This window comes from Saccopteryx bilineata, chromosome 5, assembly GCF_036850765.1.
Source record: "Saccopteryx bilineata isolate mSacBil1 chromosome 5, mSacBil1_pri_phased_curated, whole genome shotgun sequence".
Taxonomy (NCBI): domain Eukaryota; kingdom Metazoa; phylum Chordata; class Mammalia; order Chiroptera; family Emballonuridae; genus Saccopteryx; species Saccopteryx bilineata.
In genome coordinates this window covers 114,799,293-114,813,989 of record NC_089494.1, presented here as the reverse complement: position 1 = coordinate 114,813,989, position 14,697 = coordinate 114,799,293, and the positions used below count along the sequence as shown (strand labels likewise).

The following is a 14,697-nucleotide window of genomic DNA, read 5'->3' as shown; positions in this document are numbered from 1 at the left end:
CTCAAATCCTGGTAGAAGAGGCAAATAAGTAAACACACATTTAGTCATGATACATGATAGCAGTGGTATATACATTCAATGTACCTTTTGTCCTCATGAGCTGTCAACTTGTCTTGGGGAGGTTTCAGGGAAGACTTCAGATGAGAAGGAGACACTTAGGTGGGACTTAAAAAATAATTAGAGATGAGTCTAGAGAGATGAGGAGAGACAGGCATCCTAGATTGAAGACACTGTTGTGCAGATGAATGGAGTGGGGACTTCTTGCTGCCCATTAGGGCAGTGGTCCCCAATATTTTTTGGGCCACAGACCAGTTTAATGTCAGAAAATATTTTCATGGACCGGCCTTTAGGGTGGGACGGATAAATGTATCACGTGACCGAGACAAGCATCAAGAGTGAGTCTTAGACAAATGTAACAGAGGGAATCTGGTCATTTTTTAAAAATAAAACATCGTTCAGACTTAAATATAAATAAAACGAAAATAATGTAAGTTATTTATTCTTTCTCTGCGGACCGGTACCAAATGGCCCATGGACAAGTACTGGTCTGTGGCCCGGGGGTTGGGGACCACTGCATTAGGGTACCAAACAAAATAGCCTGTGATCAAGAGTCAAACTATACATCATAGACCAGAGGGCTTTGGGGGTGAGAAGGTGGAACTGACTAATTGTCAATAAATGTTGGTGGAAGAATTGAAGGCTAGATTACTAAGGGCAATTTTGGGCAGATTTGAGTCATCACCGGCCTTGACATGTAAAAATGCAGTAAAAATGGAAGACAATATGCTAGTAAAGATCATAATAAATATTAATGAAAAGGTAGATGATGTAGATCATTCAGGGGGCCCAGAAGCCAGATGGAGGAGGAGGTGTGTCAGACACCTCAGCAGGGTGCTCTGTCACTATGGTGTCACTGTGGGAGGGAGCAAAGGAGGGCCGGCAGGACAAGGACCTCATGATTTATGTGGCCTGCTCTGTCCTCTCTGGCGGCTGCTGTCCATCTCACACATGTGCTCCTCCTTGCTTCTTCCCTGCCCAGATCCTGCAGGGGCAAGAGCAGTGTGGGGTTAGGGGATGACAGTCTGCAGGGCTGGGAAATCCAACCACAGTGAGTATCTGCCTGAAAACATCTGTCCAAGTGGAGCTGGTGACTGAAAACATTCTGGGCAGTCTTGATTGAGGTCGGGAAGCTAGAGCAGGGCAGCCTGAGGGGACTGGGGGAAAGACAGTGTGGCCCCTTCTTGGCTTTAGAAAAAGAGCATGTGGGAGGTCTTTGGGCCTCTTTCACTTACAAGTCATAAATTCAGCTTCCACACCCTGCTACTTCACGATTCCTCTCAGTGACCTTAAGCATGATGATGAAGGAGGTCTAAAGCATCAATGTTAACAAGAATAGCTAATCTTTACCGAGCCAGCTACTATTCTAAGGCCTTTATAGTAATTAACTCATTTAATCTCTAAATAACTCTGTCATAGGTACTTTTGTCATTCCAATTCTACACACATGAAGACTGAGGTTCAGAGAGGTAAAACAATTTGCCCAAGGTCACAGAGACATGAACTTGCAGAGCCAGGATTGGCAGTATGGCTCCTGGAGTCACTGTAGCTAACTAGTTCCAGGTGTGGCACTAGAATAGGGAAGGGAGGGATTCCAGATGTGACAATCCAGTGAAGAGTGTGGCCAGAAGTGAGTTGTCAATGCTGCATTCACTGCCAGGTTCTCAGAGCCCCTGGACTGGGTGTGAGGAGGAGTCTGGTCTGTCACATGGGTGGAGGACACTGGCCAGCACCTAACATTTTCAGACCCTTTGTTTTCTCACCTGTATAATGGGAGAATAATTGCTCATCCATAGAGCTGCTGGGAGAAGTAAGTGAAGGAGCATGTGTGAAGTGCCTGATGCATCACAGTAGGTGCCCAAGAAATGAATCCCTCCTCCCCCTTCTCTCCTGGGTAAAGTTCACTGCAACCTCAGTTTAGTCATCTCTACTACAAATATGTACTGAGGGCCTACCAGGTGCCAGGTCTGTCAATCCCTGGGAAATGCACTGAGGAAGGAAAAGGCTGGAGCATCGTGGGGTGGGGTGGGGTGGGGTGGGATGGGGAAATAGCTCAGAGTGACCAGAAAGAAAAATGGATTTTCAAGTAACCATGAGAATACGATACTTGATAAATGAATGTTCTCCACAAAGCAACAGCTTCAAGAGGGCAGACGGCTGTTTCCGGGGATACTGATGCTCTGACAGACGCTGATACCAGCCCGTGGGCGGACTCTTCTCCCAGGCCTGGCCAGGTGCACTCCCACAGCTGCAGGGCTGGAGCAGGAGATGGCCTGCCCAGAGTCGCATAGCTGCTCAGGCAAGAGCAGCAGAACTGGAGAACAGAGTTTTTGATGTTTGAGCTGGAGGCCTTTCCCAGATACAAGAGCATTCACATCCTTCTCATGCTCACATGCTGCACTGGAGATGGATAATTCTCTAAAGCTGGTGTTAATAGCTTGAGACTTTAGCTCATAATGGCTTTGGAGTATTTTTTTTTAAACTAACTAAACCCACCTCAGTAGGAGGAAGCTTGGGATATCTGCAGGCACCTACCTGTTCCAGGATCTGACTGGCAGTGGCCAGCTGAGAGTGGGAGCAAAGTGCACCCAGGTTACCGCCAATTGCTAGGTGTCCAGCGTTTGCATCTCTAAATGAACTTTATACAGAGGACAAGGGCCAGGCATTTTCTGGGTGGAAGAAAGAGGTAGAGGCTTATAGATTCTTGCATGTGGGCTGTGGACTTTTCAAAGAGCCATTAAAAGAGTTGGTGGGGTGGTCTCCGGAGCCTGCACAACAGCTTGCAGTCCTCAGGCTAGGTGGGTGAAAGACCTTTTAGAAGTGAGATTTATTCCATTCTGAAGAAGCAGCTCAGGAGCGCTTTTAGAAAGTCCTTCGCTGCAGGGCCCCATGGAAGTGAGGTTCTCCTTGGGTCGAGGTCTGGTCCTGCTTGCAGGCAGGGGGATGGATTCGGGTTCGGGGACTCTTGCAGCACCTGTTGGCATCAGGATTGTGGATGCCTCCGTGGCCATGTGGAGGTGCCCGTGTGCGCCGATAAGTGAGCTTCGGTGTGTGGTTGGTGGGAGGCGCGTGAGAGTGGCCTCCGATGGGTGTGTCCGAGGCGCTGGGCTCCCGCTGCGTCCACTTGTGGCTTCCAGGCGCTGCCAGGAAGAACAGCGCCTTTGCCGTTTCTGCCAGGAACGCCGCCTGAAAGGAGGAGGATCGAAGGCTGATGACATGAGGGCGCCGTCTCCCGAGTGATGGCAGCGCGCGCTGCCTCGCCACCGCCGCCGCTCAGCCCCGGACTCTTTACGTCAGGGCAGCTGGGTCCCCCTCCGCGCGGTGCCCGCGACAGCGGGAGAGCAGAGCAGTGAGCGCCGCAGAGCCCGGTACCCGCCCTGCGCGCCGAGCCACGCCGAGCCCGCGCCGGACTTCGCCTCCTTCCCGTTGCTCCCGGCCTCCGCGGTCCGCACCCGTGGGCGACGGGGTGGTCCCGTGCGCCCGCGCCATGCGCGCGGGGACCCGCGGCTCTCCGGGGCAGCCCTCCCGCCGCGAGCAGCGGCGCCCGAGCCGGCACGCCTCTCGCTGAAGTCGCCCGGCGCCCGGAGCAGGCGGTCGCCACGTCGGGCGCGCGGCAGAGACCCGCGGAGTCGGGCCCTGAGCGGGGGGAGCGGGGCCGCCCGCGCCGCCCCACCATTACCTCCCCGGGCGGCAAGGAGGAGCTGGTGGCGGCCGCTTCCCGGCGGTGGCCGCGGCGGCGGCGGCGCGCCTGTCTGGCGGCCGTCGGCGTGCTTCTGGCCATGGCGCTGGGCTTGCTCATCGCGGTGCCGCTGCTGCTGCAGGCGGCAGACCCCGGAGCGGCGCACTACGAGATGATGGGCACCTGCCGCATGATCTGCGACCCATACAGCGCCGCACCCGGCGGAGGCCCCGTGGGCGCCAAGACTCCGCCGCCGGGACCCAGCACTGCCGCGCTGGAAGTCATGCAAGACCTGAGCGCCAACCCTCCGCCCCCTTTCATTCAGGGACCCAAGGGCGACCCGGGGCGGCCAGGCAAGCCGGGGCCACGGGGTCCCCCTGGAGAGCCGGGCCCGCCCGGACCCAGGGGGCCCCCGGGGGAGAAGGGCGACTCGGGGCGGCCGGGCCTGCCGGGGCTGCAGCTTACGGCGGGAGCGGCAGGAGGTGACGGGGTGGTGGGTGGCGGTACCCGAGGCGGCGGCGACTCTGAGGGCGAAATGACTGGCGCGATCAGCGCCGCCTTCAGCGGTCCAAAGATCGCCTTTTACGTGGGTCTCAAGAGCCCCCACGAAGGCTACGAGGTACTCAAGTTCGACGACGTGGTCACCAACCTCGGCAATCACTACGACCCCACTACCGGCAAGTTCAGCTGCCAGGTGCGGGGCATCTACTTCTTCACTTACCACATCCTAATGCGCGGCGGCGATGGCACCAGCATGTGGGCGGACCTCTGCAAGAACGGGCAGGTCAGTGACCCCCCACCCCACCCCTGCTGGGCCCGCAAGTCCTCGCAGACCCTTGTCCCCACCCGGTGCCCCGAACTGCTTGGGAATCAACGTCCTTTCTCCGGGCTTGGAAGCGTCGGAGTGAGCCCGGGAGGGAGTGCGCCATGGTATTTCACTTCCCAATGCGCCCAGGTCGTATTCGTCTGAACGTAGCGCGGGAGGTGTGCCCGGAGCGCCCAGAGACCCCGCTACCCAAACTGCACTCCCTGTCTACTTGCGTACCCTGTCTGCAGCCTCTTGGGCTCCTCGGGAACCTCTTTCTTCTTTAACTCCCCCTGTGCACCCCGCTGGCCCCTTTGCCCCACAGTCAGTCTCCTTTCCTCTCGGCCCTGACCCCGGGTCCCCTCCCTTTCCGGCTTGATCAGTGTTCATGAGGCCCCTTCTCTCCACCTTCTCGGACTTGCTAGCTGAGGAAAAGAGGGGGCCGAGAAAGAGTTGGCTAAATTGGAGAGAGAAGATGGAGCCTGGGTGGGAGCGTGGACTTGGAGCTGTGGGCAGAAGGCCTGCCGGGGGTGTGCCAGGTGGGGGCCGGGTAAGGGCCTACGCAGAAATGCTGCGACCCACCAGCTCCCGTGACTCGCCCTCAGGTCCGGGCCAGCGCCATCGCTCAGGACGCAGACCAGAACTACGACTACGCCAGTAACAGCGTGGTGCTGCACCTCGATTCTGGGGACGAGGTGTATGTGAAGCTGGACGGCGGGAAGGCGCACGGAGGCAATAACAACAAGTACAGCACGTTCTCCGGCTTTCTTCTATATCCGGACTAGGGTCGCAGGGAGTGCGAGGTGAGGTAGCTTCAGGCTGCCCTGTGCACATGCGGGAGCACTCCTCCCTGGCAAGGATCACAATCGCTTCATGACGCTTCCTGACATCACTGGAAACACACATTCCTGTTGTCCTTGCTGCCCCACTTCTGTCTTCAGTGTGTCTGCAACTCACAGGCTCTGGGCAGTGCTCCTCATCCCAGTCCCCAGCCTGGGGAGGGAGATGGCGACACCAACGTGGTGAGATAAGCGTGAACCTGAACCCTAGTGGCAGTGGACAGGACAGAGGCGGCAGAGCAGTTTGCAAACCTGATTGAACTGGACGGACCAGAACTGCCCTCTTCCAGTCCCCTTCTCCCCTGAGTGCCCTGAGACCCGAGGCCTCCCAACCCTGCGAGGTAGGCCAAAGTGAACATGAGCTCCCTGGTGACTTGATATACTTGTGCAAATTTCCTGTCCATCAGTCAAAAACCTGCCAGCTGAAGAATCCCAGCAAACATAAATTTCACCTGTCCACCAAACTCCTAACTCAAACCCACTGAGATGCATTAAATTATGTTTCTAGATTATGGGCTCTGATGTTTTTGTCAGGGTGGCCCCAAGGCCAGACCTCTAGATCTCCACCTTGGCACAAAGATCTTAACCGGGCCCTGAATAACCTCATCTAAGCCTGCTTGTCAGCCACTGCCTTGTCCCTGCCACCCAAGGTGGGATAAAGATATGGGGAGATAAGATAACATCCCACTCTTTGGAGGTGTTATTTCTCCCCCTGGGCTGCAGCCATGAACTGGAGCGGTCCAGAGGAGGTGGCAGAGAATTAGAAGTAGACAGGAGAGCAGTGGCTGAATCTCCACAGTCCCCACCTTGTGGGAGAGTGGCAAAGGGCAGGGCTTTCTGGAGAAGGAAGGGGGAGAAGAGGCAAAGTGGGAGGTGGGAATGGGGCACTTGCCAACAGGTGACCTGTGAGATGTTTGCTCCTAAAAAGAAGTGCAGAAATCCTTTCAGAAATACAGCCACCCAGGCACAAAGTCTACTCAGCACCTGTCCATTTGCTCACACCACCAGCTAGGGACATAGCTGTCAAAAGAGCTGGTACACTGAGGCAATCTGGAGATTATCCAGCTCCCTGAATTCACCCAGAACTGTGTGGGAAGAGACAGACACTGTCCCTTGGGGAGGGACACCCTTTTCTGGGGTCTTCCCATTCGCATGATACCGTGAGCACCTGCTCTGAGCCTGAATGAGTTTGGTTTCCTCTCTACTTCCTGTCAACATTTCAAACACAGAAGGTAAGAAAACACCCTACATGGTTTTGATTTTCTTCTTTTCTTTTTCTTCTGTTTTTAGATCATTAAATTCCCACAAACAGTAAGTTATCTACAAAGTAACCAGTTTATTTTGACCAGTTGTTTGGTGAGAAATGTGTGTATACAGAGGCAACCCCAGAATGTGTAAAGCATACCCACACACCCACACACTGTGCGGATATAATGTGGCTGTCATCACTAATCCGTGTTACCCATGTGCTCGCATACATACATGTATTCATAGGTTCGTGTGTGTGTGACAATGTTCATGGCTGTATGTCTGTCCCCAAATCACACCCTGCTTCACTTTAATCCTGGAGGATGCTGAAAGCTATGATTCCCATTTAAAAAACAAATTTCTCCCCTGCGTTAAGTCCTGTCACTATCGCTATTCCTCTTTATGCTCTTATTTTATTTGAATAATGTTTTATTGTCTGTCACTTGAGTATTAGCAATGATTGTATCTGCTTTGAGTCCAGGGACAACGTGCTCACAGACAGCAAGGTGCGGAACAAATATGTGTATATACAAACCGCCATTCCCCCAGTTCCAGATGAAAAGTGAACCCCAACGCTTCACCCCACCCCTGCTGATTGTGAAGCCCAAACCAGCTGAGCCCAGGAACTGGGGAGGGCAGAGTTGGGCCCCATCTAAAGTTGCATACGTATCAGTTTCTGATGCCTTGTCAATTGTATCATTCAGAAATGTGATTAAAACCAAATGTCTGAGACCTAAATGAAGTCTAATTGCTATGGATCTGCAACCCCCAGCGGGCCCCTAATTCCTGTGGACTTATTCTTCCCCTTCCTCCATTGAGATAAAGCTTAGACACAAAGCCCTTGGTTTAAATTTCAAAAAATTAAAATTGACATGCAGCGGTGGCTTTCCTGGGGGTGGGAGGAATTCCTAAGGAGGTGCCAGCGCCCAGCTTTGTCCTCTGCATTAAGAAGCAATTTGTACTTCTAACAAAAGACCCACCACTCACCTTTGGTGGAAGGGCAGTAGGAACGCCTTGCCCGGGTCTGGCTGTTCATAACACTTAGACAAATTTGAATCTGAGATTCCTCCATCTGTATTCCCCTGTGCCACTGGGCTTCTTGCAATTCTAATGCCCAGGCTGCTGGGAGGCGCTGCCAGAGGTGTCAGCTGCTGAGAGGATGATAGATTGATAAGGCGGCGGAGGGAGGCACGGCCAACTCAGGAGCTCTTCTGTCTGCACACTCTCCCTGCCCCAGGCAGGCCCCTTGTGGCCTACTGAAGGCCATTAACCCATGACCTTTGTGGAGGATCCCTGAGAAGGAGTCCGGGAGGGAAGGGGCAACTAGGCCTCCCACCTCCGCCACCGCTATTGGGCCTCATCCTTGGAATGCCAGAAACCCTTTACCCAGACACTTATTGTTCTCACCTGTAGTTGAATAGGGAGCAATTCTCCATCATATTTATAAAAGGTTGTTTAAATTCCTTAATTGCTGTCAGGTTCATTTTCTAACTGTATGCTTAGGCTGGGCATACCATGCTGGTGTCTCTCAGGAAGTAGGAAAGGTATTATTCTGTCCATGTGGGGGTGGGTGGGGAAATCAAGGCTCAGAGAGGTCCAGTGACTGGCCCATGTTCACAAAGCTTATAAGAGGCAGAGCTGGAACTTGAACTCAGACCTCCACGTCGGCCTTTGCCTAACTGCACAGATGGGGCACACCCACCTCTCAGTGTTCCCAAGCCTTTGAGAGGAGAGCAGATGGGGGCGCACTTCCCACCTTTCCTCCCTGTAGTGCATTTCAGTGTCCTGTGCAAGGCTGGAGGGGAAGAGCCAGCCCTAGTTCTGTGGCCCGGGACTCTCCCATAGCACTCACTCATGAGGAATTTGGTTGAATATCCTGGCCTTGGGGTCAGAGTTGATGGCCCAGCAGGACCCTTAGATCACAAACTCCAAGTACTTCATTTGGACCTGTCTCCACCAGCAACCTCCCACTCCTTTGGGCCACTACCACCTTTTCCTCTAACAACTCTCCCTTCCCCTTCTTGGGGTGAGGCAGAGACATCTTGCAGGTGCAGAGGGTTTATCTGAAGTGAGCAGGGCTGTCTCTGATTGGCAAGTGGGCCCTTTCTTCATTCCCAGGGTCTGTTTCTATGTGACTGATTACTTGCAGGACTGCCTGAGTGCATGAGATACATACCTGGCTCTGGAAATCTGGGTAGAAGTTGTGCCTTCTGCTGCACTTGCCTCTTATCTGTGTGAGCAGATGGCTCTCTTGGGCACCCAAGACAGAACATGCAGGCCTCCCTCTGTAAGTAGCCATGATGACACCATGGAGGGACCACACTGTATATTGTGGAGACCAGTTGCTCCAAACTTCACTGACTCTATTGGATAAACACCTTCAAGCACTCACACCCAATATGTCTTTGATTGATGAATAATTTATTTATATATCCTGTCAATCCATACCTTAAAAAATTATTATTATTTTTTTTGTATTTATGTTCCTCAGAAGGTCTGCACATTCAAGTTAGTGTCTATAATTTCAGCTGGCTAACCAAGTTTGGAGACAGGTCTCCTTTCATGGGAACAAATAAAAATAACCAACCAACCAAACAAAGAAAAACAAGGTTAATTCACGTGTTTTCCTTCAACTTGCCATTTTTCCAGACTCTTAGGGAAGAAAATATCTTCTTTCATGAGTTACAGGTAAGGCTCTGCCCTTGAACGCAGAGTGCAGTTCCGATCCATATTTAAGTATTAGTTATGCTTGACTTTCTCTCTCTCTCTCTCTCTTTCTCTCTCTCTCTCTCTCTCTCTTAGATTAAAAATAAGTAAAATTTAAGTTTCAGTATTTACTTCTTCTACCTGATTTTGGAGCTCTGATGTTGGCATTGGAACCCTTACAGCATCAGGATGGCCAGGGTGTAGGACAGGGCCCCTCTGCCTGCTGGGGAGGAGGAGCCTGGGGGGAGGAGCCTGGGGGAGGAGGAGCCTGGCAGGTCAACGTGGGGAACTTGGGAGGCGTGTTTTGATGTCCAGTGACCATTGTAGTCTAATGAATGAGAGCACTTCTCAAAAGAGCATGCATTCTTGCAACAAGTGCAGAAAATTATAGGAGCAGGAGTTTTAAAAAAAGTTTTATTATAATAGATTCAAACTCAAAAATAAATAGAACAGGGTAGCAAGCCCCGTGTGCCTGTCACTCAGCTTTGACACGTACTGCATCTCGTCAGTCAGGCAGATCTACAGTTAGTATTTATTAAGACCTTATGATGTGCCAGGAATTAGTATAAGGGCACAATGATTTCCTCACAACAGCACTGAGAAGTAAGTATTGCAATTAATCCCACTTTACAGATGGGGAAAATAAGGCCCAGTGAGGTGAAATGACTTGTTTAAGTTAAGGGCCAAGATCTGTCTGACCTCAGAGCCTGAACTCTTTTGGGAATATGGCCGGGATAAGGAGGCGAGGCCCTAAAGACAAATCATAGCAAGGCCTCACTGTTACAACCAGCCTCCCATCAAACACTGTCAAAGTGAAGCCAGCACCAAAGACTTTTTGTGGAGAACTCCTCAGTGTCTGCTCTCTCCCAACATGTTAGTCAGGCTCTCTCCAGGGCCTCTGACTCACCCTTCCTACTGCTCTGCACACCAGCCGTGCTGTTCCCTCTCCTCTGGTCCCTCTCCTGGGCTAGTGCCCACCCCTAAATCAGGGCTCAGTGGCACAGCACTTCTGGTAGTCCTCCCACCCTCATTTGGTGCCCATGGGCCTCCTCTCCTCCTCTTTCCTGAAGGCCCATGGAACCCTGGTCTTCCCTCCCACGGTGCCTGTCACACAGCTGCAATCACGTTTGGTGGTCTGTAGGCTTCACAGGGGTAGCCAGCATCTGGTGGGTCAGCACTGAATGCCCCGTCCCCTGGAGTTAGGATGGAGCGTGGTACAACATAGATGCTCAATAAATATTTGTGAAGTGGAAGGGTGGCTAGATGGCTAGATGGGGAGTCCTGGGGGATCTTAACAGGGTACATCTTAGACTTCATAGTGGGATCAGGAGGGACCTTCTCAGCAACCTGAATACTGCTATTACCCCATGGGCTCCCACCTACCTTCCCACCTGCCCCCACCTGCCCCTTTTGTCAAGTTTAGGTGAACGAGGAAGAAGGTGTGCAAAGGAGCATTTATTTCAACCTTCAAGACCCTTGTTACACCCTAGAAATGAGCAGACCATCCAGTTGACATGAATGTATGACCACTGCCACCATGGGCTGATGTAGGGCTGCTTTAGGCCCCCTCCCCAGGGCCTCCGGTGACATGAGCCTTCTGGGGCTTTTTAAACACAGGGTTAACCCTTGTTTCTTCTTGTCCCTCAGCATTCAGGGCCACTTGGCAGTTGCCTCACTTCCAGGGGCCCCTCAGTTGATGCTTTTGCTGTCGAGATTCTTTTATTTCCCTCAAATAAGTAACATCTTTTGAAAAATTATTGATGTGATATGCACTTACAAAAAATGTAAACATGTTATAGAGAAACATATGACAGAAAGCAAAAATTTCTTCCCTCCTTATGCAATCTCCTCCCCCAGAAATGATAAGAACCACAACACTCTAAGCACTGTTCGGCACCAGCTCTTTCCTGGAATGACCTTCCTGAACAAGTCTCTTTTGACCGAGGTGCATGCCATTGTACGACTGATCATGAACTTCAGCGGGTTAAGTGACCTGGGAGCTGTCTGCCATCCCTGCTCTGGCAAAGGGACAGCTCTGCAAACATCACTGCTCTTCCACTTGAGTCGAGGTTCTGCCCTCATGTGGGAAAATCCCACCTCACTTTCAAAACAATACAAGCGGTGTCTTCATTCAACTTACAGGTAACTCAAGTGTGTCCCTTCCTCATGTTCTCACTGTCAACCTCTTGGTATATTATCTATGTCAGCAAAGAAGAGAGATGAATTCCAGCCAGCCCACTTTTGTCTCCGGTGGCATGAGGAAAAGGGAGAAACTCCCGTTGTGCGTGTGTGTGTGTGTGGGGGGGAGGGGGCATGCTGAGCTCCAGTTAGCATGGGCCTTACTCTTGCCCTGATTTTGCTTCCAGCTTTCCAAACTTTGTTCAAGATGCACCACCCAAGGGAGGGTGATGTGAGGTTTCGAGGAGGCAGGGCCACCTGAGTTTGCGACCTGAGGGCGCCGGAGGACTTCCTAGAGAGAATGCCATTCTTGATTTTGACTCTTGTGCAACTGACAGGCAGAGTTGTACTTATTTATGGTGAGTGTCTGCTTCCCCACGGAGCCTCTGTGGAAATTAGTCACGGGGTCTCTTTCTTCAGGCAGGGCTAGCGCCTCACAGGGGCACCGTGTCCTGAGTGCAAAGCGGGCAGGTCCTCCACTCCCACTTGGCTACTCAATTGTCCTCAGGCCCGAGGTTTGGTGAATGGCCTCCTCCTCTCCTCTCCTCCCTGTCGGTCCTGGCACAGGGCTGGGGGTTGCTGCCTCTGCCCACGCACTCGCTGCCCCTGGGGCTGGGGGAGGAAGTCAGGGAGGGTAGATGTTCTGCTCGGACACTCAGGGACTCCAGGTCAGCTGCAGAGACTGAGGCAGGCACAGGGAGGCCAGGCCACACCAGGCATCTGACGTGCCCCCTGCAACTATAATAGACTGAGCAGTGGGCAGCGGCTAAGTGCACCAAAATAGCCTAGCCCTTTTAAAGCAACCATGTCACGATGCAGAGTGGAAAGGGGAAAGAAAAACAAATGGTGGTTTTAACCTTTTATCATTTTTTATTGAGCTGAGCCCTTTTGCTGTGTTGTCTTGCTTAATTTTATCAATGAAGGAAGCTTAGGCTCCGCTAGTTAAATGGCTCAAAAGTTATGGCAACCTGTGAGGGTTGAAACTGAGGCATGGAGAGGGTTAATGATCCCACAGCAAGGGAGTTCTGAATTTGAAGCTCAGTTCTGTCTGATCTGAAGATCTTGTTTCTTGTAATCCAATGCCCTGTCTCTCATACTAGACTGATGGGTATTTGAAGCTTGTCACATGACCTTTCTAAGCTATGATTTTCTTTTCTGAAGTGCCATCTATTCCTTAAGACTAGCACATGAGTAAAGTTGCTAATAGAAGACACTATGTTAATGGGAAATGCTCAATAAAAGGTGATAATACCACCATTCAAACATTTGTTTTGAAAAAGACAGTTTTTCGCCTATACCACTTGGCAGCTTTTCTAAGCTACTGTTATTCAGTGGAACACAATAATGGTCTTTTGTGTGTGTGTGTGTGTGTGTGTGTGTGTGTGTGTGTGAGAGAGAGAGAGAGAGAGAGAGAGAGAGAAGGGGAGATAGAGAGACAGACTCCTACATGCACCTCGACCCCGACTAGGATTCACCTGGTAAGCCCGGTCTGGGGTGGATGCTCGAATTAACTAAGCCATTGGCTGCAAGACAGGAAGATAGAGAGAAGGGGAGGGGGATAGAAGCAGGTGGTCGCTTCTCCTGTCTGCCCTTACTGGGGATCAAACCCAGGATGTCTGCACTCTGTGCTGATGCTCTGTCCACTGAGCAAACTGGCCAGGCTGCAATAATGAATTTGAATTTGAATTCAAGCCCACCTTTACCCTAAGCGGGTTCTTCAATACTGTGTCAGATATTTAACTTGCTCAGCCTTAAAATGGATCCAGTGCCCATACCATATGGGGAAGGTTTTTGAAAAGATATCACAATACAATATGAGGCACAGAGTCAGTGCTTGCGACCCAGGGATGGTAGGTGATGTTGTTGAAATAATTCTTAAGGAGTACTCTATTCTCTCTGGAGCTGACACATTTCAGGAAGCATCACACCAGGTTGCTTGGAATGAAAAGAGACAGGACTTCAGTGTCAATAGCTGCCATTATAAGCATGCCAATGGTTTAAGTGCCATCAAGGGCATTTCCCAAACATGTCTACTATCCTTTCAGTAAGTCTGTGAGGTAAGGATAATTGTACCCATTTCACAGATGAGGAAGTGTGAAACAATGGCCAGGATTCAATCTGGTGCTTTTTTCACAACTCATGCCTTGTTTTCCTAGAGAGAATGAACCCATGGCAGGTACAGCTGAACTGGTCCCCATATGCCCGTAAGTGTGCAATGATCCGACCAGTGCAGATACTGTTGGGATCCTTTGTGGACTTCCAGGCTAATAAGACCCTGCATAATTGGGCCTGTCCCATGACTAAGTCTGCTGCATGAATATGCAAGCTCCCACTGGAGCCCAACTCTGTCAGCGCTGATTTCAAACAGACGCGCACAGCCTCATGGCTCAGGGCCTGTCCTAGTGCATGGTGAGAGCACCTGCTAATCCCTGCTGACACTCTGAGAGCTGGGTGGAGGGTACACTGAGGGCATGTGGCCCAGGCCACAGCCTCTTTCAGGATCTTCCCTGCTTCTGTGAGATCCATATGGATCCTACAAGTCTTTGGAGGCACCTTCTTCTTTCTTTCCCCAGCTGTGGCTGTACATGGAGGCTCACACTTTGCCCGAGGGCACAGAGTCTGATGGCAGGAATCTGCCAGCCTTTGGACTTTGAAATCCAGTTTTACCACGTGTTCCACTCAAACTCTACTTATTGGGTGTTCAGTGTGCTCCCAGCAAGGTAGCAGGAGACCTGGTTGCTACCCTCTTTCAGTCTGGCTGGCGACAGGAATAATAATTATCAATGATAATAAAGATAGTACTCTTTTGAGCACCTACTGGGAAGTGCACCTGACTCATGTAACCTTATTTGAAACTCTCTGTGGGCATTATTCTTTCTTTCCATCTCACAGCTGAGGATCTGGGACTTGAGGAGGTAACTGACCTGTGCTATAGCCTCATAGCTAAGAAACAGTGGCGCCAGAGTTTGAGCCCAGATCCATCTGACCACAATGCACAGTGGAGATGTTGAGGTGTGTGGTGAGACTTTGTACACATGAGGAGGGCTGGCCCAGATGGCTGTTCTGGGCACAGGGGGATATTCCCCTGGAATCAAGAGGACCTGAGAAGGGTTAAAGGAGTCAGGAAGGCTTCCTGAAGGTGGTAATTTCTGAGTCAGGGTTTGCCATATTGTCATCATCTTTAG

General features: G+C 51.5%; 1 protein-coding gene across 1 annotated transcript; it reads left to right on the top strand.

Annotated features, from left to right (window-relative positions):
* The first annotated feature begins 3,494 nt into the window (after positions 1 to 3,494).
* C1QL2 (complement C1q like 2) lies at positions 3,495 to 7,346 on the top strand. The gene is made up of 2 exons (XM_066279647.1): positions 3,495 to 4,520; positions 5,147 to 7,346. Exons 1-2 carry the CDS (start codon positions 3,837 to 3,839, stop codon positions 5,324 to 5,326), a joined length of 864 nt encoding a protein of 287 aa, XP_066135744.1. The 5' UTR covers positions 3,495 to 3,836; the 3' UTR covers positions 5,327 to 7,346.
* The last annotated feature ends 7,351 nt before the right edge of the window (positions 7,347 to 14,697 follow it).

Coding starts and splice junctions, on each gene's coding strand:
- C1QL2 (XM_066279647.1), top strand. CDS start 3,837: ATGGCGCTGGGCTTGCTCATCGCGGTGCCGCTGCTGCTGCAGGCGGCA. Junction 4,521..5,146: donor ACCTCTGCAAGAACGGGCAG/GTCAGTGACCCC, acceptor ACTCGCCCTCAG/GTCCGGGCCAGCGCCATCGC.